This window comes from Protopterus annectens, chromosome 12.part0 (assembly GCF_019279795.1).
Source record: "Protopterus annectens isolate FY-2018-M chromosome 12.part0, PAN1.0, whole genome shotgun sequence".
Classification (NCBI taxonomy): domain Eukaryota; kingdom Metazoa; phylum Chordata; order Ceratodontiformes; family Protopteridae; genus Protopterus; species Protopterus annectens.
In genome coordinates this window covers 858,004,425-858,031,314 of record NC_056746.1, presented here as the reverse complement: position 1 = coordinate 858,031,314, position 26,890 = coordinate 858,004,425, and the positions used below count along the sequence as shown (strand labels likewise).

The window sequence follows — 26,890 nt, the reverse complement described above, 5'->3', positions numbered from 1 at the left end:
AAAAATGGTAAGACTTTGATCCCCCCATTTATGTACCACATGACGGTGCTGTTTGTGAAAACTGGGTGGCATTGGAGTCCAATGCAGAGGCTGAAGATCCAGGATAAGAGCTTGCATTTCCTTGAAATTATGTTCCTTCACTTCCTGTGGAGATTAGAATCTCTGGACCTTGATTTTGCTGGAACATGCCTCCCAGGCCCGGTCTAAAGCATATGTAAATAGCTTAATTGGGGGAAGGTACCTGAAATGGAAAGCCTGGATTTTGAGAAATCTGGTAGATCCATCACAAAAATTCTATCCCTAGGCAAAGCAAGAGAGGAATGAGAAAGTCCAGAGGGTGACAATGTTGCAGCCAAATTGTGTTCACATACCACTGGAGCTTCCTCATGTGACGCCTATAGAATGGAAGCACAGGAATAGATGATGCCATGTGTGAAGGCTGCCAGCCCAGCAAGCTGGAATTTTGTAAACAATTCTATGTTATTTGTGAATAGTAACATGATTTGTATGCTTGTCTTACAAATGTAAGTAAACTATATGTTATGTGCTGAGCTTCAAGAATGTAACCACCAGTGTTACCTACTGGAAAAGAACAGAGTTAACTTGCAAACTCTAAAAAAATAAATAAATAAATAAATGAATTGTTTATGATGGTTGTTTATCTCAGCTAGGAGATGGAATGTCTGCAACTAGAAATTCTTTCTATTGTCTGGAAACAGAAATAATTACGGGTCTCAAAGGTAAAAGTGTGCAACTGTTTTATGACTTCCAGTTCCAGGTAAGCTTCTAAGAGATAAGTATTTTTGACACAGAGGTGCTAAGTTTTTAAGTTTCTGTTAGCCTGAAAACTGAAGGCAGAGGTGTGGAATAGTGATGTCATCCAGCTAACCCAGCAGTAATGTGTAGTATTAATTTAAAAACTATCTCTCAGAGAAAGTCTGGGCATTTTGTATTTGTCTTTGGCCCTAGAAGCATCCATTCAGCACTTGCATTTGCCTTGCTAATAGTAAGTACTAGATTACAGTGATTTCTCTTCGAGATAGGTAGGAATACAGCAAGATTAGTTTAGATGTTTTCTGTACTTATGTGAGACTGTCCTGCAATGTTGCTTTAAAGTATTTCCTGTGATTCTGAACTCTGTTGTCACTGTGTTGAGTTACTGAGTATTGTCTTGTGCTTTTATTATTTACTATTAAATATATTTAAACCTTTTAATTGTGGCTGGTTTGTTTAGAGATATTTAAGCTCTTAGCATATTGCATGTGTAACTGGTGACACTGTATAGGTCACTCAAATAGCCTTGGTCACACTTACCATTTGAATAATAGTAACATTACACGGTATAATTGGTCACCCCTTGGGAAGGGCCTTATATTAGCTGATAAGCAGTGGTTGGTGGCAGCTGGTACTACCTTATAGTCTGGGCAGAAGGGGGCATAGCTAGTGAACCTGTGCCAGCCTTCCCCAGGAGCATCTGTGTTTGTATACAAATCAAATCTCAAAGTGTGTGTGTGTGTGTGTGTGTGTGTGTGTGTGTGTGTGTGTCAGCTACTTGGGTAGGGACACAAAGCACTGGTTGGACAGAGAGGGTGCTGGAAGTTTTGGCTTGACCACTCGGCTGAGATCTTATCCATATAGCTGTGCCAGTGGGGAGTCTTATTGGGAGTACAGAGAGAGAGGGAGAAAAACAGCCCCAGACTGACTGTGATCTGTGTGTGCTCTTAAGGGAAATTGTACTTCACTGTGTGTGTACTTGTCATCCTCCCAATGTGCACGTCCCTCACTGGTGTTAGTGGTGAAGATTGAGGCTCCTTAATTACTGGGCCAGTGCAGGAGTGTCACATATTAATTGGTGGCAGTGGTGGGATATCCACATCAAATATTAATTGGGTGATAGTGGTGAGATAGCAACATCACACATTAATTGGCTTGTAGTGGTGTGGATATTGAATTCCTGTAGCTTGTGTACAGTGATCACTGAAGGTGCTTTTGTACTCTAAATCAGCCACGCAGTGAACATTCAGAGTGCATCACTAGAGGGGCAACACAGTACATCTGTTTAGCCTGTCCACTAGGTATCTGGCTTGGACAAGGATGTGTGTTGCTGAAGGAATATTGCCTATTACAGATTCTCACGGTTCTCACCAGAGAGTTTAAGACCTGGTGCTATTTCCCACAATGGCTATGACACTGTTAGGAAATGATCCTGAAAGGTCTGCAATGCTAGGAAGACCTTCCTCATTTCGAGTAGTATGCTGATATGTAGTTTGGGCTCCTAATGTGTACACATCCTTTGGAACACCTGCACTAAGCAATGCCTTCACCCGTACTACCACCACATGGCAGATGCATCTGTGGTAACCACAACTGTGGGTAGAAGGTTAACAAAGGTGCAACCATCAATGAAAGAAGAAGAAAGTACACTTGTGTAAGTAAACTTACCATAACAGCAGATGTTCAAATGATCACTGCTCCCAGTAGCCTTAGCTATATGGTTTATAGCCTGCCAAGGATATAACAGCTGGCCAGTTTTCCAAAGCTTCAGGGCACCTTCCATGCACCCAAACTATAGGTCAGCTTGAGCTGATTAAAAAGACAGGGTTGGATGTCAAGCCCTTCAGAGCTTTCATGACAAAAGAGGAAGGGAGAACCAGCCCTGAACGGGCAATAATAGGAACAACAAAAAAATATATATTTACACCCTAACATAAACACAGGTGGATGGAGGGAGGGAGCAGCTACTGTAGCAGTGATCATTAAAACATCTCCTGTTATGGTAAATTTACTCACACAACTGTTCTGTGTTCATCATATTGATTATTACTGTAGTAGCCTTAGCTACATGGGTGGATTACCAAATCTTACTACATCCAAGAGGTGGCAAAGGAAGGGTCTCGGAGCCCCTGGAGAATGGTCCTAGCAAATACCATCTACACCCAGAAAAGGGATTAAGCTTGTAATGCCAAGTTGCTGTTTCTAAAATACTTCTAGAACCTAATCCTTTTCAAAAAGTCATAGGTGAAGCCAAAGCCCTGGTAGAGTGGGCTTTGACCATGCTTGTAACAGTTTTGTAGTGGTGAGTATAACAAAAGGTAGTAGCTTAAGGTAATCATTTGGAAATGGTCTGTTTTGACAAAGATTGCCCCTTCTTACCTTCATAAGAAACGAGCAACTGATCCAAATATCTGAATATTTAATTTAGTCAAGATAGCACCAGAACTGTCTGTGGACATCCAAGGTACTGAATATCCTTTCCCCCTCATTTTTTTAGGTTCAAGAAAGAAAACAAGGAGCGGGATATAGTTTGGTTTAAAGTAAACTTGGATACCACTTTAGGCATAAAAGAAGGATTAATTTGCCAAGAAACCCTGTCTTGTGGAAAATGATTTAGAGTTGACTCACCTTAAGAGCTTGGAAGTCATATATTCCTCTTATAGAGGTCAGAGCAATCGGTATAACACTTCTCCATGTTAAAAACCTCAAGTTAGACAGATTATCATGTTCATATGGAGCAAGTGTTAGCATCTCAAACAGAAAATTAAGATGCCAAGAAGAGGTAACTGGTTTTCTTGGAGGCTTGTATGCAAAATCCCTGTCAAAAATATCTTGACATGAGAATGCAATCAAACAGAAAGATCCATGGGCAAGCATGCTGAAATGGCTTATAAAAGAACCTTTATGGAGGAGTAAGAAAGTCTATTGAATAGCAACTCACACAAATATTGTAAAACTAGAGAAAAACTAGCCCTGAATGGGTGCTGGTTATGTTATTGGCAGCAACTAGAAAACCTTTTCTATTTGCTAATATATGATTTTCTAGTAGCAGTCTTTCTTGCCTCCATTAGTACCTGCTGCATGCCCTCAGTAAACCAGTGCCAAAAGGGAATTAAGACCCTATTGTTAAGGCAGTCAGTTGAAGCTGACTGGAATTGGGGTGCATCAAACATCCCTCATCTTATATGAATAGGCACATTATGAGAGGAAGCTTGTGGTAATTGTCCCTAGCCATCTGCAAACTAGGGGAAAACCATTGCCTGAGCCAGAAGAGAGTCACCACAATGACCTTGGGGAACTCTTTCTGAATCTTTAGAAGTACCTGAATCACAGTGGAATGGGTGAAAAAGCATGCAGGAACATTCCTGTCCAAGGAAAGGAAAAGGCATCTGTCTTCCAGGCCTTCTTGCATGGAGTCATGGACAAGAATCTCGCCAGCTGATTGTTCGGATGGGGGGTAAATAGATCTACTTTCTTGCTGATGCACAACATGACTGTGGCATTGTCTGTAACAACGACCAGAGATATTTTGGAGAGCTGAGTACCTTGATCAGGGCAGGTATCTCTCTTATATTTATGCGTTTGCATCTATCCTTGGTGTCCCACACACCTTGCACTTTTGTCCGAGTTTATCTGTTGCCAGAAACTTGGGAGACCCAGACTTTCTGAAAAGGAAAGGGAACTGCCAGTATGGCAAAAGGTCCCTTAAATAGTCATTCTGACTTGATGGACCGTTCTTGGTTTTGGGTGGGTGGGGGGGTTCCCGAATTCTTTCTGGAACTCCCCTGCCATTTCCTCTTAAACCTGTTTACCATCATTATGGGGAGACTGTTCATTTTGTTTTTTTTTTTTTTACCAAAACTGGATAAGGGGTCAAAGAATCCCTTACAACATATGGAAAAGAAGGGCTTTGCTAACCTCTACAGGACAGGAAACAGAAACTTTTAGTTATGTACTTACCATAACTTCGGATGTATGGGATCCATCTCGCCTACATTCATAACAGATGGGTTCGGAGCCGATCCATCGGCTCCGACTCGGCAACTAATACACTAGCACAAAGTCTCTCATTGGCTGGGCTACTCCCTATCCCAGGATGCACTACACCTGCTTCCCCAGATCTTGTTTGTTCGCTTTCATACATCCATGCAAACACAGAAAAACTAGTAGTCACTATAACCAACTAAAGTTCTTCAAGAAAGATCACCAAAAAAAAGGACTACAGCTCCTCTAAATCCGAATGGAAGGGGGAAGGAGGTTGGGTACTTATGAATGTAGGCGAGATGGATCCCATACATCCGAAGTTATGGTAAGTACATAACTAAAAGATGTAATGGGATCCTATCTCGCCTACATTCATAACAGATGGGACAGCGTCCCTAGCACCTAAATCCCGGGTGACTCATTGGAAAACACTCCTGAGAACTGTGGAACCAAAGGAAGCCCTGCCTCGAGAAACCACATCCAATTTGTAATGAGAAATGAAAGTGTGCGGAGAATTCCAGGTTGCCGCAGCACAAATATCATCTATTGATAACTTGGAGTGAAAAGCTACAGAAGTAGCCATTGTCCTGGTAGAATGAGCCATGACTGGAAAGGGAAGCTCTTTGTTAGCCTGTGAATAAATAAAAATGATACAATCTTTAATCCATTTATATATGGAGGTTTTTGTTACTGGTTGACCCAATTTGTTCATTGCAAAGGAAACAAACAATTGATTTGATTTCCGCGTGTGAGCGGTTCTATTCAAGTAAAAACGCAGTTGTCTATGTACGTCCAATTGATGCAAGGTATATTCTGCATTATTAGAGAATTCTGGGAAAAACACAGGGAGTTCTATAGTTTGTTGAATACAGAAAGAGGAGGCCACCTTTGGTATAAAGGAAGGGTTTAATTTCAATGACACTCTATGCTTGTGAAAAATCAAATAGGGAGGATCAGAACAAAGAGCTTGAAGTTCTGAAACTCGCCTGGCAGAAGTTATGGCCACTAAAATGGCCGTTTTCCAAGACAGAAATTTTAAATCACAGGTAGCAGCTGGTTCGAAAGGACGGGCAGTTAGGGCAGCAAGAACCATATTCAAGTCCCAAGGGGGGACAGGATGACATAATGGAGGCCTAAGGAGCCACGCCCCTTTAAGGAAAGCCTTACAAAGTTTGTGAGACATCAATGAAGGTTCAAATGAGGCATGAAAATTAGAGATCGCCGCTAACTGAACCTTAATGGTAGAAACTGAAGAGCCCAACTGAAAAAGGGAGGCCAGAAAATTCAGAACCTCCGATACTGGTGCAGTGAGAGGGTCTATACCCCGTTCCTGAGCCCAGAAGGCAAACCTTTTCCATTTGCTGGAATAAAGTTTGATAGTGGAAGGTTTATGAGAAGAAGACAATATGTGGACCACGTCCGGAGAAAGAGCATTGTCTCGGACTAAGGATGGAAGTGGAGTAACCATGCTGTCAACTTCAAGGACCTGAGAGACGGGTGAAGCCGTCCTGACTGATGAGTCAACAGGTCTGGCACCGGATCCAGAAACCATGGACCTTCTATCGCATGCCTCTGTAGGAAAGGGAACCAAACTTGATGAGGCCAGTGCAGGGCAATCAAAATCATCTCGCTCTCCAGGTAAATGGCCTTCTGTATCACCCTCGGTAGGAGGGGAAATGGGGGGAAGGCGTAGAGAAGACCGGAGGGCCAAATGTGGGTCAGAGCGCCCCTGGGAATCTGTCCCTGAGAAGGGAACAGCGTGAAGAACTCTCTGCATTTCGCATTGTGAGGGCTGGCAAACAGGTCGCAGCAAGGAAGACCCCATCTGTCGAAGATTTTCGCAGTTACTCTCTGGTTGAGGGACCACTCGTGGGGTAAAGAATGGTCCTGCTTAATCTGTCCACAATCACATTGGATTTCTCCGGTATGTGCGTTGCCATTAGAAAGCGGTTGGTAGCTACCGCCCAGTGCCAAAGTCTCATGGCTTCTCTGCACAGTGGGTAAGACCTGGTTCCACCTTGCTTGTTTATGTACCACACCACCGACATGTTGTCGGATAGGATAGCAATCGGGCCTTGTGGGAGAGCGTGATGGAGAGCTTGGAGTACCAATAGTACCGCTCTCATCTCCAGGACATTGATATGCAAATGCGTTTCCTGGATCTGCCATGTGCCTTGGACCGACCTGTCCAGGTAATGACCCCCCCACCCTACCTGGGAGGCGTCTGTAGTCACAGTGGCAACGGGACGTTGAGGTATAAAGGGTCGCCCCTGGTCGAGATTGGATTGGAGAAGCCACCAACGCAGATCTCAACGGCAACTTTCCGTGATCATGATTAAATGGTTCAAGGGAAGTTCCTGATAAGACCATTGAACCGACAGTAGCCATTGTAAAATTCGCATGTGAAGTCTGGCCAAGGGAACTAAAAGTATGGTTGACGCCATCGAGCCCAACAGTTGTAGAATCCGATGGGCCGGGGCTCTTAGTAGGGGAAGACATGATTTGACTTGATCTTGTAGGACCTGAATTCTTGCTGCCGGTAAAAAGGCGCGCATTTTTTTTGTGTCTAAGTCTGCGCCTATAAAAGTAATACGCCGAGATGGCTGTAGTACAGATTTTTGCAAATTGAACGTAATCCCTAAGAAACGGCCCAAGGTGAACATGGCGCTGAGCGCCTGGAATAGTAGATGCTTGGAGGTGGCAGTAAGGAGCCAGTCGTCTAGATATGGAAACACTTGGAATCCCAGACTTCTCAGGTGAGCAGTTACCACTGCCAGACACTTGGTGAACACCCTGGGGGCTGTGGTGAGACCAAAGGGCAGTGCTCGGAATTGGAAATGACTGACTCCGAGGCGTAAGTGTCTCCTGGACTCTTGAGCTATCGGAATGTGATAGTAAGCGTCCTGGAGATCTATGGAGCACATCCATGCATCTTTTTCCAGCAAAGGAAGAATAGATTGAAGAGTGACCATTCGGAATTTGGACTTTTTTACAAAACGATTCAATGAACTGAGGTCCAAAATGGGCCTGAAGTCCCCTGTCTTTTTTGGTACCAAAAATAATCTTGAGCAAGTTCCTAATCCGATCTGGTCGATGGGGACAGGCTGGATGGCTCCTTTTTCTAGCAGCTTTGAAACCTCTAATGCTGCCTGATCCCGCTGACTGGGTGGTACGTCCGGGATTTCCCTTAAAGAAGGGGGGGGTTTGTTGAAGGGGATGTTGTATCCTCTGGTAATAATGCGAAGCACCCACTGATCGCTTGTTATGGATTCCCAAGCTTGTGGGTGCGCCGCAAATCGACCCCCGACTGGCTCCGGAGATGCACAGTCGGGCAACAACTCAGGGGCGCTGGTTGTATGAAGAACCACGAAAGGAATCACGGTCTCCGGAGTTACGGGGGCCTCTGCCACCTCTGGGGTGGCGTCTTCCAGAATTTCCCCCTCCCCTGCCTCTGGAGGGGGAATCACTGGGTGGAGTAGGGAAAGACTTCTGAGATTTTCTAAGCCACATTTTCCCTCCTCTCTGAGCCTTGGGGTAAGGCCTAGAAGGAGCGGAAAATCGGGCCCCAACGGCAGTCAAAGTCTTGCCCTCCTGCTCGCACCGAGTTAGTGTGTCCTTCACCTTGGGTCCAAACAAAGATGACCCATCAAAGGCGTCGTGAAGGAAGACTTGAAGGCCTCCGCAAACGAACACAAGCGTAACCAGGCGTGTCTCCTGAGGGCAACGCCTGTTCCCGCTGCTCTACTCGCCCCTTCGGCCGCATAGGAAATGAGCCTTATGGACGAGTTAACAACAGAAAAGAGGGTAGTCATCTGGGCGCCAACAGTCGGGGCCAGCGCCTCAGGTAGATTACCAACAAGGGAGTCATTTAGCTCTTTGAGGAGATCCCTTTGGAGCCTCGTAAAATGACATAAGTAGTTCAGCGACCGTAAGGTAAAGGCCGCTGAAGACAGGGTACGCTTCCCGTACCTATCCATGCTCCTGGAATCCTTATTAGGAGGATGAACAGACGTTGAAGCCTCTGCCACATCCTGCTGTGTGGCAGAAGCCACCACCAAAGCATCTACAGGCACACCCTTTGTGAGAAATTCCTTCTGGGGGGGGGCTGACAAAAACTTATTGGGCCTCGCAGGCACCGGTTCCACAGAATCAGGATGTTCCCATGCCCTTCGAGAAACCAAATCAAGGAGTTCATCGAAGGGCGGAGACACCCAGGAGGCGGAAGGCTGGGCCCCAAAGGCCTTGAGGAAGACTGACTCCTCAGCTGAAGGGGTTTTGGCTTGCCAGTCACCTCTCTGTCTCAGAATCTCCAAGATATCTGAGAAGGAGATATTATCCAAAGATGATTTGGGGGACCCTTCTGCGTCATCGAGGTCAGTATCCGATGTAACAGACTCATCTTGGGAGTCTACGTGCTTCCTCTTACACAATTTCTTCCGTGGGGTTCGTCCGAAGCAGTTTGGACGGACCACCGAAGAAGGGAACCCCCGATGGGGGTATCCTCAGGCCCTGGGGCCCCGCTGCCGGGGAGCTGCAACACAACAGAGGCACCAGTCTCCAAATCTAGGGACGGTGAGGTAGAATCTTGCTGAACCGGCAAAGGCATGGCCAGCGCGCTCCTCATGGCCTCAAAGGCCGGACCTCCAGAATCCAAGGAGGTCACTGGTCTAGAGGCCACGATGGCACTGGGAATTCCAGCAGCCGATGCTCCGAGAGGAAGACTAGGCACCGAAGCACCCAATCCCAAAGTGTTCCCCTCGGGCCCGGCTGAAGAGGTCGCAGTACCAAACCCTGAACCGGAGGACAGGGTAGGAAGCATAGTCAGAACCGAGAGACCTTGGAGGGGTCTCTGCTCCGACCGTATGGCTCCGCTTTGCTCCACCACCACCGACTCCAATGGCTCCGAGGAGGTTGGAGGAGGAATCGAATGTGTTGGAGGGGGGATCGGTTCTGAAGCTAACTGTGCTGGAGCCGAGACCAATTTAGTAAAAACTGGAGATTGGAATAGCCTCTGTATCACCCTATCCAGGTCCGAATCAGAGAGTCTCGATGATTTAGAGGAGGTAGACAATCGAGAAGACTTTCCTCTCGGCTCCGAGAGAGAAGGGGACCGGCTCCGAAACGGCTCCAACGCTATCAGCGCAGACTCCACCACAGCATGGACCACCATCGGCGCCGACGGAGCTTTCTTCGGAGCCGAGGGGGAAGAGTCTGAGCTGCACACCTCCACCGGCTCCGAAGCCATTGGAACCAATGGAGGTGATTCACCTCTCGATACTCCAACCTGCGGCTCCGAAACCAATGGAGCCGAGGCAGGAGGTATCGAGGCAGACCCATCGACCCTCGGCCCAGAAGTCAGTGGAGCCGAGGAAGAAGAAGTCAATTTTGGCTTTTTAGTAGACGGCTCCGACGGACTTGTCGGAGCCGACGATCTTTTCTTTTTGGAAGCAACAGGTGGATCCAAGGCTTCCTAATAAACACAGACTGAATGGCTGTCTGTAATGGACATTTTATAACTGCACCGAGTGCATTTTTTAAAGCCTGACTTTTGCTCCTTAGACATAATACTACCACAATAAGTAAGCACTATAAACAAAATTGCGCCAACTGAAAAACGCGAGACACACTGGCGCGAGTACTGAGGAAAAAAAAATTTACCTCACAACAAACAGTCACAGACAAAACAAGTTCAACGGCCCAAAGCCCTCTAATTTAAACGGGCTTGGCCCGAAAAACAATTAACCAAAAGAAAATCTGAACAGCACTCAAAGGTAGGGCAAAGGCCCTCTAACTTAAACGGGCCTTGCCCGACTGAAAAGAATAAAGTACCAGAAGACACTCAAACACACAAAATATATAAAATAGTAATGAATAGTAAGGAATAGCTGTTAAAACAGCTGTTTGGTTAATATAGACAAAAACCCCAAGGTCAAAGACCAATAAAGGTAAAAAGAACCACTTAGCTCCAGCCAAGTCGAGACCACGTCCAGCTTGTAAAGCGACAAACGAGATCTAGGGAAGCAGGTGTAGTGCATCCTGGGATAGGGAGTAGCCCAGCCAATGAGAGACTTCGTGCTAGTGTATTAGTTGCCGAGTCGGAGCCGATGGATCGGCTCCGAACCCATCTGTTATGAATGTAGGCGAGATAGGATCCCATTACATCTAAGTCTCTAGCCAAAGGAGAATTTAAAATATTTTTCACATCCTTTGAGAAGTTCCAAGAATGAAGCTAGGCAAACCTCCTTAAAACAGTACCAGTGGCCACTGTCATGGAAGTATCAATAAAGTCATACACGCACTTTAAACAAGTTTTGACTCGTACAATGAAAGAAAGTTAATTACTTAAAGCCGACAAAACATTCCTCATACTTTCACAATTAATCAGAATAAACTTTAACATATGAGCCTGACAAAATTAGAAAAAAATCAAGATGTGGAAAAATACACTTTTCTTCATACTTATCAGTTACTTTCCCATCCATGTCAGAAAGCATAGTATTGGAATTAACAAAATGTTTATCAGCAGTAGGACTAACTAAAGCTATAGCTGCTGGATCAGGTTTGGGATGAGTGTATAAAAAAATTAAGATCGAAGAACATTATACAATCTGTCTTTTTAGGGGCTGCAGCCTGACTATCAGAAAAACTGCAGGGAGTGACACACACATCGTCCAATGCTGCCAGCACTGGAAATGGGTGAAGGTTCTGGAAATTCCATTTGTAACAGCTCATAGTAATTTTTGAGGTCTCACAGTATTTTCTGAAGTACTGCCAAACCGCAGTGTTCTCCCACTGAAAACACTGGCATGTTCTGAAAACAGTCTCAGGAAAAGAGAACCCCCCCAACAAGGAGAATCAGATACTGTGAATCTGAATTACAAATTAATCTGAATCAGAAATCTGATGAAAAAACCCTGCATTTGTCCCCTTCATTTTCCTGTCCAGATACAGAATCTTGAATCTTTTCAGGAAATGAGGCATCCCTTCTTCTTTTACCAGAAACCACTTATAAGAAGGATCAATACCGTGAATTAGGCCCCGAGCTAAATCTAGTAAACTACTCCCGTCAAGAGAAATTTGACTCATAGTAGTTGCATGCTTATTTTTTTCCCTGACAGGAACTATGAGGCCAGCAGAACTGTTAATGACAGAAGCAACAGCAGCTTCCTCAGGGATAAGCACAGCATTATAACTAACAAAAGTGGCCCTCCCTTGCCCACTGAGGGGACTCTAGAGAACATGGCTAACCCCTGGTCCACAGTGGCTGCAGATGCTACATCAGGGGGATCTGGAATAAAAGATGACTGGTCTGAGTTACAACTAATGGCCACAGCAGAGTCACCCACCTATGCCTGTTCTGGTGGCAAAGGCTGTTTGCTTAACTCCTTTTTGTGGCTGGAAGGAGGACAGACTGCAGGACCAGTAGTTTGTTCCAATGTCAAGCTGAAAATGGTGCCTTTTTCCTGAAGAAAACAAGCAGCAGAAGCCAGTAAAAAATGTAGGTTAAAAGTCACTTTTCCCTACAAAAACACAGTAATAACTACTTTAATACAGTTTTGTCAGCCCCAAAAAAGTAAAACACCAGTTTCTCCACAGAAAAAAATGGTTTTAAAATACTTTTAAACTGACAAGGAAAAAAGTGCACTCAAGTTTAAAAGTACAGTCAAGTCTTCTAACAGTCCATTAAAACTCCTAGAAAATAAAAAAAAACTTTCCTAACAAGGAAAGTACATCTAAACAATAAATATAAAATGAGGAAGGTTTTTACTCATAGGGATCTTAGCTGCCCAACAAAAAACAGCACAAGCCAAAAGTCGATCCTTGAAAGCCCACAGAGGAGCACTCTCTTTGGTGGCAGGAAAGCTATGAAGAGCTTGGTGCTCAAAGCTGTTTTTTTAGGCAGCTCAGTTGCATCTGCCTAATGATTTGAGCACATGAGGTGCCTGAATCTTTGGATGCTGTCTGGTCACTGGTAAGATATAACCCATATAGCTAAGGCTACTGCAGCAGTAATCAATATGATTAACATTCATATTTATGCTTCCAAATTAAATCCCAAATACATCAATGTACAGTGCATTCGAGTACAGACATTAAAAGAGAACTAATAGCAGCTGTGGAATGTGACATTTGATTACTAGTGCAATAACCTGGAAAATATGAGAGCACAGAATAGTCCATACATCTGATTTTCACACGCAATTATGATGCATCTCAAACTGTTGCTGTACATGTTTTGCAGAAAAGACAATGACGGCATATTGCATCCCATCCCTCACCTCTGGTACGAGTTTATGTCATCATTTAGCCAGTCTTCAAATGCTTTATTGGAGGAAGATCCTTGATTCTGAGGGGTTCCACTTGATCTATAAGGAACAGAAAGTTGCGATAACAATTAAGGAGCACTAGAGTTCAAAGTGGTTATTAAATATACTTAAACTCTGCAGATAATGATAGCAAACATTTAGCGTTAAATCACAGTAATATGATTGCTCCCCCCAGCCATAAGCATTACTTTAAAGATTACACTTCAGGCTTAGGTTCTCCATCCCATATCCTATTCAAAAAATGTTGCACTATGGTAGAAGCTCCAAAAAGATGCAAATCTCAAACTACAGACATACAAAAACTTATAAGCAAAGGCCCACTTTACCATCTATGCTGCTCATTTTCACCCAAAGGAAAACATCACCCAGAAATAGATATTTCTTGCAGTACAACCAAGTATTTCATACTATTTTGTCCTTTGTTGCATCTCAAAATGACAAGGAGACTGTCATACTAATGTGATTTTGCTTTTCACTTAGTCTTGCTCCCATAAAGTATTTGGCATCCCCATAATATAACACAGCCTAAACAAAATAACTCAAGTGGCTTATTTCTGCTCTTAATCCATGGCCTCTTAGTCCATTGGTCAAAACATTTGCTTTGATCTGCTCTAGCTGAGAAACTGCTAAAAACTTTCTGAAACACACTTTAAACCTTATTACAGATAAAATCAGCTAAACTAAAGGTTCTATTAGATCTTCACAGTTGTAGTTCTAGCACACACCGTCCTACACAATGTATTATTTAGTGACACTTCTAGTGAAAATATTCATTCATCTGTGAATGACGGGGGACACTTCAAAGAAGTGGCAAGGTAGTTTCAAGGAACTGATGGTGTTCTCTCTGTCACTATGTTTAATTTACTTCAACTGCAAAGATTCATTGGTTCTTACTATGCAGGTGGTCTGGGTGACAATACACAATCCAGCCATGTAATAGAGCAGAGAGAGGATAGTTGCCAGCTCCCAGCTCCAAACTGCATGAGCGATGAGCCACTTAAATCAGGAGATTCCGCATGCATGGCATCATGGCTACACCTCCCAAAGACAGTGATGACTTGGCTGTCAAGGCTGCAATGAGGGGGCTGGAGGTAGGTTACACTCCCAGCAACAGTATGACACTGCACCAGTGTCCTCAATCTCCTCACCAGCCCAGGATGAAGTCAAGTTGAGCAAGAGGGAAAGCTAAAGTGGGTCCAGTAGATGCAGTGAATAAAAGAGAGGAGCTGGTGGCAGATGATCAGCAGCGAAAATGGAAAAAAAAAAAAAGATAAGCTGTGTGATTTTACAGAGGATACTGGTGAGGCAAATAGGACACTAAAGATTAATTGTGTAAGAACTTACCATAACAATAGATGTCTTTCTATTCTCTGTTGCAGCATTCTTTAAATGAGGGAGTTGCCTGCCAAGGTGACCTAGCATCGGCCAGTATATCAAAGTCTTTAACTACCGTAGGGTGTGCGGTATGTCTGATGTTGGGTGCTATCAGACAAAGGCCATAAAAGAGATGTATGTGCACACTATCCTCAGAACTGAAGGCCCAGGCATAGGGACAGTTAAAGGGAAAGAGGATAAATGCATCCAAAGAACAGAAGGAAATGGGGGAGGAAGGTGGGACAGAATACTGCAACAGAGAAGAGGAGGACATCTGTCTTTATGGTAAGTTCTTATAAAACTTATCTATGTCCTTCTATTTATCTGTTGCAGCATTCTTTACATGAAGGAGAATACAAAAGCTCATACTGAAAGAGAGGTGGAGGTAGCAGAAGAATTTTCCAGGAACTCATGCAGAATGGCCCTGACAAATCCTGCCCCGGATCTGGAGATAGAATCCAGCTTATAATGTTTGATGAAAGTGTGGACAGATGTCTAAAGTAGCTGCTTCTAGAATGGCGTTATTGTCCAGCCCTTTGAGGAAGGCCCCTGAGGAAGACACTGCCCTATTAGACTGAGTTTTGACTGTACCAGAAAGAGCTTCACTATGGTGGGTATAGCAGAATGAAATGGATTTGGAGATCCAGTTGGAGATGGTCTGTTTGGATACAGGCAATCTCAGAGCCCTGGGGAGGAATACAAACAGTTGGTCTGATTTTCTAAAAGGTTTAATCTTGTGCAGATAGAACCCGAGTTGTCTGTGTACATCAAGTGTGTGTAGGATCCCCTCACTATTGTTCTGGGTAGAGGGGAAAAAGTTAGGTAGATGACTGGCCTGGTTTAAAGACAATCCATTACTACTTTTGGCATGAAGGAAGGGTTAGTGTAAAGGGAAACCCTGTCTTTCTGGAAGCTCAAGAAGGGAGGAAAAGCCATTAGGGCTTGTAGTTTTGCAATCTATGAAACAAAAACACAGTTATCCACCACAGCAATGGAAGAAAAAACAGTTGCAGCAAATACGAAAAGAAACCCTTTATTGCCACAAGATACAGACTTAGCGCTTTCACCAGTAAACTGGTATCCTCAGAGTCTGTTCTTACACACTTCCTTACACATTAAATACAAAACCATACATCCCCAATCAATCAATTAATCACTCAATTAAACAATTTTGTTCTACCTCATCATTTTTTAAAAAAATATTTATGTATAAAATCTCTTTATTGTTTATGACAGTTGTCATTATTATTTGTACAATCTGTTTAATAATTATATAATGTACAACTTGTATGTAAAATTCCAGTTATAAGTAAATTCATATTCACTTATATATTTAACATAATTTATACTAGGATTAGTGTATCCTTTTGTAAAAAATTTTTTATTTGTGCATATATGTGTATATAAAAAATGAAATAAAACTACTATTACAACCAAATGTATACCAAAAAATAATAATAAATAAAACATTTTAATTCTATTTTATTGCATTATATTATTGCAGCCCTCAGTTTTAGGTGGGGTTTTAAAGAAATATGGTCATTAAGGCCAGGGTATTTAGTGGCATTGAGTCTTATTTGCCACTCTGTTTCCAATACCGCCACCCTGTTGATAATGTCCCCTGTTGATGATGGCATGACCCTATCTATGATAAAAAACAAAAACTTTTTGAAATTGTTACAAAATCTACTGTGTATATAAAGAGCATTGTGTTCATCTTTATTCCTAATACTTCTAACATGCTCACCTATTCTCTCCCGTAGTTTACGTGTTGTCATGCCTATATAATATGCGTCGCATGACACACAGGATGCCAAATATACACAAAACTTAGTGTTACAGTTGCAAACTCCCGGGCATGCCAAGGTACGTGGGTAGCCCCTCACACATGTGTAACCACCTTCTGCTATAAATCTACAGACATTACAGTTCCCACATTTAGTCATTCTAGATTTAATATATCCTTTGTTTTCCTTCTCAAGTATATTTTTGATGTTCTTCCCCCTACAAAACACTATTTTGGGGTTATTCCCCAAAACTTGCCTCATTTGTTCAGTGAAGCAGTAATTCCAATTCAGCCTTACACTCTCACAAAGGTCTTTAGCCATTTCATTATAGTGTACCACAAATGTGAGACTCTCTCTGTCATTTTCTATTTCCCCCATCTTCGTACTTTGATTAGTTGTCAATGCACCCCCACAATTTAGTATAGGTGTATACACTGTCCTTCTTTTCCTATAAATTTCTTTCTTTGTTCTCAGTAATAATTTCAAGGGGTATCCTCTTTCCAGAAATAATCCAATGAGGACATACATCTCCTTCTTGAAAATCATGTCTGAACTCACCAACCTGGAGAGTCTCACCATTTGCCCCTTAATAAGTCCTTTTCTTTGGTGGTATGGGTGGCAACTCGAAAAATGCAGCATAGAATTGGAAAAACTAGGTTTCCTATATATGTTACTTGTTAGTTTTCCCTCCTGTTTAAAAATATTAATATCTAGGAAGTTGATCGAAATTGGGTTCCACTTATATGTGAATTTAAAGAACTCTGTGGCCTGATTTAAATGTACCACAAATTTGTTTATGTCGTCCTCACTTCCCTTCCATAGGATCAGGATATCATCCAGGAACCTACAGTACAACATAATGTGTACATTGAATGCAGATGTTAGAATGTGTCTTCTTTCCCACGCTAGCAGTACTAAGTTTGCAAACACGGGGGCACATCTTGCCCCCATTGCCACTCCATTTGTCTGCTGGTACATCTCTCCCTCAAAACTTAGGAAGTTGTTTGTCAAAATTATTCTCATAGAGTCTGTCACAAACTTGAGTTTTCCCTGGTCAAAACATCTACTGTTTCTCAAGCTCTCTTCAAATAACTCTATACCTTCTTCATGTGGGATGGTAGAAAAAAGATTTACCACATCTACAGTTATGAAGACATACTCATCCACATCTACTTCATTCATGGTTCTAATCCTTTCTAGGCAGTGCCACGAATCTTTGATAATATGTGGTGTCTCCATAACCACCCCTTTACATGTCTGATCTACTAAGACCGCCAAAGATTCGGTCTTGGAGCCCTTAGCCGATACTATGGGCCTACATTCCAGCTGTTCTAATCCCTTGTGTGTCTTCGGGATTCCAAATAATATTGGTATTTTGGGAAATTTCACGTACAAAAAATCAAATTCCTCCTCATTAATGACTCCTTTATAAAGAGCATCACGTAGAAATACATCTATTTTACTATATTTCACATTTATTTCATTCCTTGATACCCTACTATATGTTTCTATATCATTAAGCATCCTCATTATAATCCCATTGTAGTCTAATTTGGCCATGATTACCATTCCCCCTCCTTTATCGGGGCGCATACACCTGAATTCATTGGTGCCCATGATGTCATGTATAGCCTTCCTCTCATCTACAGTCAAATTATCTTTCATTTGGTTTTGTTGTGCACATATTCTACGAAGGTCTCTTTCTACCATTTGCTCATAATTGTTGATTTCATTATTTACAGGGGGCATGAAAGTACTTTTTCTCTTCAAACTAGTAGTTCCAAACGTGTTTCTTACCATCATTTGTGTTCCTTCCCCCCCCGTGTAGTATAACTGTAAATTCAATTTCCTAATGTAGTATTTCCAATTAATCAACAATTGAGTTACGTCAATTTTGTATGTAGGAACAAAACTGATCCCCTTACTAAAAATTTTAAAGTACACTTCACCTATTGACATGTCAGTGTAATTGTAAATTACAAAACCTTCCCTTTTGAGAACTTCACACTTCATTTGAGGACCATTCACTTCATCACTAGAGACCCTTGGTTGGTCCAAACACTGTGAATCACCATTTTTATCTATCAACAATGAATTTACTACTTCAAGATTAGAGGTCCGGTCCTCAGATGTTATGTCTTCTAATTGGTGTTCAGTACTTTTAAGTTGTTCAGTGTTAGTATCTAAGGTTAACTGCTCATTATTTTCAATTCCAGACAAACTAGGCCTTTGTTCCACATTCACACCACTTTCATTCCTCTTATTCTCTACATTTTCAGTTTCAATTCCAAAAAAACTTGAATCCAAAGAAAATTGCAAATTAAAATCAACTTTAAACTCAAAACAAGATATAATGTCTATTGGTGATGCCGGTTTCCCCTCCTCGAGGGTACATATTCGATGTTCCCCCTCTGCTGGTTTCCTTTGCTCAAAAGTCTCTTTGACCTGCGGGGGAGATTTTCGTTTTCTAAAAAAACGCCATCCTCATCCGCTATAGCGGAAACCGCCACTGAATCCATCCTTTCTATTGTATTAATCCTGGAATAACAAGCATCATCACTAACTAGTTTGGAACCTGGTGGATAGGCAGAGCCATTCTGATATTCAAGTGTATCTCTCATGAGCTTTTTTTGCTTGACCATTTTACTACTTTTTACAAACATTTCCACTTTTTTGATGACTTGTTCAAAATTGTTCTTATAATCAAAAAATAACAGGTCAGTCGTAATGCTCGTGTGTAAATAACTAATTTCATTACGTAAAGCAGACAGTTTCTTATTGTTGTTACGAATAATGATGTCAAGCATAAGCATACCTGTGTTATCGTATAAAGATGTAAGTTCCTTAAAACATTCAGAGCCCACTTCGATACCCATTGGCAATTTCCATATCCGCAAACCTCTAGGCACTTGCTGCAATTCCCTCGACTTGTTCAGAAATGAATTGTCGAGCTGCATAGCTCTATATTTACGGCAAAGCTTCTCGTATTTGTAAATTTGCTCACGGAGTGAAAGCGAGTACTGCTCCTGTATTCGTCCGTTTGTTGTCCTTATTTCCGGTGCCTCCCAGTTAGTGGCAAAACTCGGTGCCTCAAACCATGCACCCAAAACATGGTTCCGGTCGTACCCATTCGGGTTTGTTGAACACGCCGGTCCTTCTGAGTTAACCCTTTCAGGTCTGTCGTTGTTTGAAGTGTCAATAGGGCTCGAATGAATGTCCCTTTGCCCTGGGGTGATACTTTCATTAGAATGTAAGGTGTATAGCCGTACCTCAGTGTCCGATGGGCTCACACCATTCGTATTAACCTGTGATTTAACCTCAGTGTATACCTTAGTCAATTTTTTAAGCACGTTAGACAATTCAATCAGGATATCCTCCATATCTGTTGCTCTCCTCTCCAACACACTGCTGAGTGGAATTAAAGTTGTAAAAACCTACATACAAACATACAAGTTGTACATTATATAATTATTAAACAGATTGTACAAATAATAATGACAACTGTCATAAACAATAAAGAGATTTTATACATAAATATTTTTTTAAAAAATGATGAGGTAGAACAAAATTGTTTAATTGAGTGATTAATTGATTGATTGGGGATGTATGGTTTTGTATTTAATGTGTAAGGAAGTGTGTAAGAACAGACTCTGAGGATACCAGTTTACTGGTGAAAGCGCTAAGTCTGTATCTTGTGGCAATAAAGGGTTTCTTTTCGTATTTGCTGCAACTGTTTTTTCTTCCATTGCTGTGGTGGATAACTGTGTTTTTGTTTCATCGTTGTGGATCCTGGTGTTGGAATCCTGTTTCGTTTTTTAGTTTTGCAATCTACCTGGCGGAGGCAACAGCCACCAGGAGAACAGTTTTCCAGGTACAGTGTTTGAGGGAGCTAGAGGAGGCTGTCTCGAAAGGCGCTTGAGTCAATTTCTCTAGCACAAAGTTAAGATCCTGGGGGGAGAGGGGGCTACAGCTCTCCTTGGAGGTCTAATGTGAAGATGTCTTTAACAAATTGTTTGGCCTCAAATCTGGAAGACAGACTAGAAGAAAGAGGCAGACAAGCAGAGATAGCTGAAAAATGTGCTTTTATATCGGAATAAGCCTGCATTAAGCAATTCACACAGATATGACAGAACCATAGGGGGGATCCACTGTAAGCGGGTCCAGGTTTCAAGTAAGACACCAAAGGGAAAATCTCTTCCATTTGGAAAGGTACAATTTTCTTGTATTTAGTTTCCTGGCCTCCTGAGGCACATCCTCAGAATAAAGGTGTCGGAAAGGAATCAGGGCTCTGTCACCCACAGGGTCAGTTGAAGAGTTTCCAATTGTGGGTGGATGAGGGAGCCCTTGTCCAGTTTGAGTAAGTCTACTGTGAGGTAACTTGTGATGACTGCCCCTGGCAAGATGTAGAAGGGGGGAACCAGTGTTGTCTTGGCCAAAAGGGAGTCACCAGCAAGACTTTTTGGTTTGTCCTATTGAATTTTCAGCAGGACTGTCGGAATGAGTGGTAGGGGAGGGTATGCATACAGAAACTTCCCGTTCCATGAGATTGACAGGACGTCCACTTTCCATGCCTGAGAATGTGGTTCTACACAAAATTCTGGAAGTTGTTCAGAGGGGAGGCAAACAAGTCTATTTGTGGAATACCCCACTGGTGGACAACGTCCAGGAACACATCCCCTGTGAACCATCCACTCATGGGCCTCTGTTCTGGATCTGCTCAATGTGTCTGCCACAGAGTTCCGACTGGAAGGGATGTATACCACCTGATGAGATTTCCAGTAGGTGGGCTAGTTCCTAAACCTGCAAGGCTAGTCTGCAAAGGAGGTAGGATCTTGTCCCCTCCCCCACTTGTTTAGATACCACAGAACAGTCATATTACCTGTGTAGATATACAACCTTCTGGCTTTAGGAGGGGTTGGAAGGACTGTAAGGCATGGATCAGAGCCTTCATCTACTTTACATTTATATGGTCTTTCCTCTGAGATGGTGTCTGTTGCTCATTCATCTCTAATACAAATAGTAATAAGGCTTTGGGTTTCATTCTGATACTTTAATATATACAAACACATCAAGGATGGATAGCGGCATCATTAAATATGAACGAACTACCAAACAGAGCTTACATACATGCATACATGTTCACATCTCAACAGCAAACTACAAACTGGCAGTCAGGCTCGCACACGCTCAGTATTTATACTCTAGTGTAAGCCCTTGGATAGCTTCTTAAAGGTATATACACATGCATATTGATCTATATCCTCCCTCTTAAAGATTGCTATTCATGCAAAATAATGTTAGAATTAGGCATGCATTACTATGACCATTAGAAACAAAATACAACGTTCATGCGCAAGTAGCTTCATATCTGCTACAGGGTTTAGAGATTTGACCATACCTCACAACATAACAGTTGGAATTAGATTAAGCAACAGGGACAGTCTGCGATGCACAACTCGTATCAGGAACTTCTGGATTCATCATAGGAACAGGAATGTCCTCTGGAACTTCCACTGGAATTGGAACACTGGACAACTCACTCTGACAAAGAGTCTCTCTCACAGGCTATTTGCTGTGGTATACGCTCGGACACTGGTCTGAAATGTTTCCTATTCCGCCTAAAAGTTGCTCCTTCTGATTCTAAAATGTATGATCTCGGCTCTGCACCAATATTCTTCACAACACCAATTTGATCATAACCTTGGGACGTTTGCATCCTTATCACTTCTCCCTCTCTTAATGGACTGAGCGGTCTACTGGTCTTGTAGCAGGACTTCTGGGATAGGCGCTTTCTCAACACTGGTCTGTTGTTCTTGACACATGGAACAAACAATCAACTACTGATTGGTAATGTAGTTCTGGTTTGTCTTGACTGAAGTCTCTGAGCAGATGAACCAAGATATTTATCATGTGAAATATTTCTGAGATTTAAGAAAACATCAGTATTATCTCGTTTAGACTTCTCAAGTAACTGCTTTGCACTTTGAACTGCGGGTTCTGCCAAACCATTTGACGGGGGCACTAACTGTGACACGAGTAAAGTCCCATTCTTCTGCAAATCTTTTGAACTGTTGGCTTGTAATCTGCATGCCATTGTCAGAAATAACTTTGTGTGGACTTCCATGTACAGCAAAATGATGCTTCATCTTAGTAATGACAGTATTGGATGCTAGGTTATGAAGTAAGTCAATCTCAAACCAATTTGAGTAAGAATCTACTAACACCAAATAAAGTTGACCATTTCACTCAAACATATTAGTGGCTACTGTCAACCAAGGTAGTTCCAGAATCTGGTTAAGTTAAAATGGTTCTTTCTGTTGATGAGGCTTTGTACTATTACATACTGAAGAAGAAGAAAGTGCTTTCAATGTCTTGTGACATAGGGAGGCCAAAATGCTCTCTCTCTTGTCCTTCTTTTGGTAGATTCTGTTCCTGGGTGACCACAAGATAGCAATGTACTCAGGTTGCAAGGATTTTGGAACAATGACTTTCGGACCTTTCACTGTGATACCTTTGTCAGACAAAATCTCATTGGAAAATAAGATTGCACTTCTTGAGTAAACTAGATTGCTTTGATGGCCATCCTTGATTGATAAAGTGATTAAGGCTTTGTAACACTGGATCTGTGGCTGTGTGATCTCTCAGCTCATCAAGATGTGTGGAAGAAGAATTTCTCAATTCTATGACTTCAAAATCATCAAGCAATTGAGAACCTTGATTGTCATTCTGTTCAGTGGTATTTCTGGGTGATCTGGATAAGGGATCAGCAAGATAATGAAGTTTGCCTTTCTTGTAGACAAGATTAAAATTGTACTTTTGCAATCTCAGCATCATACATTGCAGTCTGACTGGAGCTGAATGCATTGGCTTTCTCAGGATTCTGACTAGAGGTTGTTGATCTGTTTCAATCCGGATAGGTCTACCATAAACAATCATGGAACTTCGAACATGCAAACACTGTTGCCAAAAGCTCTTTCTCAATCTGGGCATACTGCTGTTCAGTTTGGGTAAGAGTTCTTGATGCATAAGCAACGGCTGATCTTCTTGTAGAACAATTGCACCATGTCCAAATTTCAAAGCATCACAGGAAAGAGTAATTGGTTTGTGAACATCAAAGTATCTGAGAGTAGTTGGACTAGCAATTCTCTGTTTCAGGACATCAAATGCTCTTTGGTGTTGCTCCGACCAACACCAGGATATATCTTTACATGTCATTCTCAGAGTAGTGCTAAAAGTTGGCTCAAGTCTGGAATAAACTTGCCTAGGTATTTGATCATGCCAAGAAAACGTTGTAGGGTTTGAACATTGTCTGGAGCTGGCATCTCGAGAATGGCTTGAGTGCTTTGAAGGGTCTGGTTGTAGGCCTGTACTTGTAAATAAGTGAAACATAAGGAACTTCTTGTAGCCTGAATTTGCATTTCTGTACATTGAGCTAGAGTCACTTGATGTGCCCTTTCTAGAACTTTTCTGAGGTTCCTGTCATGCTCTGCTTCATCATGACCTCCTACCAGTATGTCATCTACTATAACAGCACAAGGATATCCAGAAAAAAATGTGCTCCATTGCACGCTGAAAGACTTCATTTGCAGAATTTATCCCAAATGGCATTCTCAAAAATTTGTACCTGCCAAACGAAGTAATGAATGTAGTGAGCAATGAGGATTTTTTGTCAAGCTGAATTGGCCAAAATGAACTCTTTGCATCTAAGACAGAAAAAATAGTGGCACTAGGTATCACGGCTGCGACTTCTTCGATTGTGCACATTGGGATGATGAGGTCTTTTTAGCACTTTGTTCAAATGTTATGAATCAATACATATACTGATGTCATCTGAGCTTTTCTTGTGAGCTACCACCAAGGAAGACACCCATTCTGTTGGGGTTTCTACTGGGAAAAAAATCACACTCTGTCGCACCATTTTGTCTAACTCGGCTTTGGCTCTGTCCTGCATGGCTATTGGAACTTTATGTGCTGGCCTGATAACTGGACTGACCTCTGGGTCTAACTTCATGGGGTACACAACTGGAAGTTTACCTAGTTTGTCTTGGAAAAGATCAGCATAGGTAGAAAAAATGTGCTGGGCAAAATTAGAGTAATGGTCTTTTAAGCTAGCATGATGGGCTTTCTTATTAAATGAAATCGGTCCTCTTTCCAAAGACACTTTGAGCCCTAATAATGACTGATCATCCCTCTTGACCACATAAAATAACAAGTCATAGCTTCTACTACTTACTCTCTGGAAATAACATGAAAGCACTACTGAGCCTTCGGTTTGAATTTCTTCACCTCAACTAACATGTTTCACACACCTTGCCAAATCAAGCCTTTCACCTTTACATACTCTGGCAAATGTTTCTGCAGACATAACATTGCACTTGGAACCTGTGTCAACTTTGAGCTCTGTGGGTTTGCCATTTATCCGAACAGTATAATATACTTCACTCTTGCCCCTTAAATCTACTGCATTGACCATTTCATGAAGCACTGACGCACCATCAACATAAAGAGTGGATGACAATCCTACTCCATAGCTTGCTAATTGGTCAACTCGTTTCTTAAAATGTTCCCTTTTAATAAAAGAGCGCCCACATTCTTTTGACTTACAAAATCTCTAGTGGTGATTCCATTTATTACATTTGTGGCATTGTTGACCAAAACCTAAACATTTTTTCCTTTTAGATTCATGATTTCCACCACACCTACGACAGTTGACAATGAAACTAGGTTGGGGCCCATACTTTGAATGTGCTGACTCACTCTTGCATTTCACTGAGGCTGGGTGGAGTTTGGAATTTGCTAGAAAGTTCTGGGGTTTACCAGTAGATGCAGCAGGAGTTACAGCTGCCATGTGCTTGGGCCTGTTTCTTTTAATCACGTGCTGCATACTGTCAACATGAGCTTTATCACTGTGCCTTTTACAGCTGCTCTCATTTGTAAGCATACTTGTGTGCTTTTCTGTGAGCTCATATATCTGACAAATCTCAATGGCCTCATTTAAAGTAAAATCTCGGTCACAAAGCTCACAGCATCATCTTTTATACCACATACAAGTCTGTTCCTTAAATCACCAAATCCGCATGTTTTAGCTTTATTTCTCAGGTCAGTTATATATGCTGCAAAATTTGTCACCAGGCTTTTTCTCAGGTCAATTATATATGCTGTAAATGTTTCACCAGGCTTTTGATCCTTTGTGTAAAATAAGTGCTTTTCCATTGTAACATTTATCTGGGGGTTACACATTTCTCTAAATGTACGTTTTAAGCACTATGGGTCCTTCCTTCACTCAGCCTGTACAACAATATGATGGTTTTCCCCCTCTCCAGCATAAATAGCGGGTGCATACACAAATAATCATTCCCTTTCTCTAGCTTCTGACCCAGCTAAATTAAGTAGAATAAATGGTACGGTCATATTTATCAGAAAATGCAGCCTGTCTGAAAATGTCGTACTCTTGCTCAAACACTCTTCAGTTCTCAGCAATATTACTGTCAAACACAAGTACAATGGGTTTTCGAAATCAGTCTGCCATGCCCACAAAGTATACACAAACACATTGAAAATATAGCCCTTGCAATTATGCATGAACAAACAGTTCTGTGAGCTTGTAGCAACATCCTAATGCACATTAAACTCTTCAAAATACTTTACTTTGCAAAATATGCTCTGTAATGGCTGTGCTTTGTGAAACAGCTTTACTGTAACACTGCACACATATGCAAACACTTTATACACTTCTGAAAACTCGGATATCAATGCTTAATATGGAAATATACATGCTTTGTGAAAAAATGCAGTCGCTTCTTTTTATTTTATTTCTTTTATGAAATCAGACATTATTTCAAACATTTTACGTACTAATTTGAATATTTTTATCAATGTCGTACATATTTGCTTATGCAAAAATTATTTAGAATGTTTTCTATGCCTCGTTTCATATTATATGAAAATAAATAGTGCTAAGCAAGTTTTAATACCTGAAATTCATTTCTGACCTGTTTTATGAAGTACACACAGTTTTTGCGATGGTCCACTGCTTTACATTCCACCAGCATCTGAATAAGTGCCTTAAATCACTTTCACCAAGCCGTTTTAAACTTTTTGCCCCTTCAGTATGTAACTTCTGAGTGCAGGCCCTTTTAGATCAGCTGGTTCTGACACCATGTCCTTGTAGACACGCCACTTCTGACACCATGTCACTTGTTCATCTCTAATACAAATAATAAGAAGGCTTGGAGTTTTGTTCTGATGCTTTAATACATACAAACACATCAGGATGGCTAGCAGCAACATTAAATACGAATGAACTAACTAACAAGCTTACATACATACATGTTCACATCTGAACAGCAAACTACGAAATGGCAGTCAGGCTCACACTAGCCCTTAGATAGCTTCTTAAATGTATATACACATGCATATTGATCTACAGTGTTCATTGACCTTGAACTGTGTGTGGGCCCAGAACTGCTCCCCAACCTGTATCCGAAGCATCTGTGTACAGATCCTGAGTTGGAGGCAACTGTTGAATGGGAAATCCAGGGTTTATGGACAATTGTCTTATCCACCACTGGAGGGTAGAAGTGGTATTGGAAATTCTAGTGGGTGGGCATGCTGAGATCACACCGATTTCAGGAACCACTGGAA

At 42.0% G+C, this 26,890-nt stretch overlaps 1 protein-coding gene across 5 annotated transcripts in view; it reads right to left on the bottom strand.

Annotated features, from left to right (window-relative positions):
• The window catches only part of ARFGAP1 (ADP ribosylation factor GTPase activating protein 1), an 800,187-nt gene that overhangs the window by 478,427 nt on the left and 294,870 nt on the right, over positions 1 to 26,890 (bottom strand). For all 5 annotated transcript variants that reach the window (XM_044089896.1, XM_044089898.1, XM_044089899.1 and 2 more), the window contains exon 6: positions 13,038 to 13,124. In XM_044089896.1, coding sequence (XP_043945831.1) covers positions 13,038 to 13,124 — 87 coding nt within the window. The remainder of the gene's footprint in view (positions 1 to 13,037; positions 13,125 to 26,890) is intronic.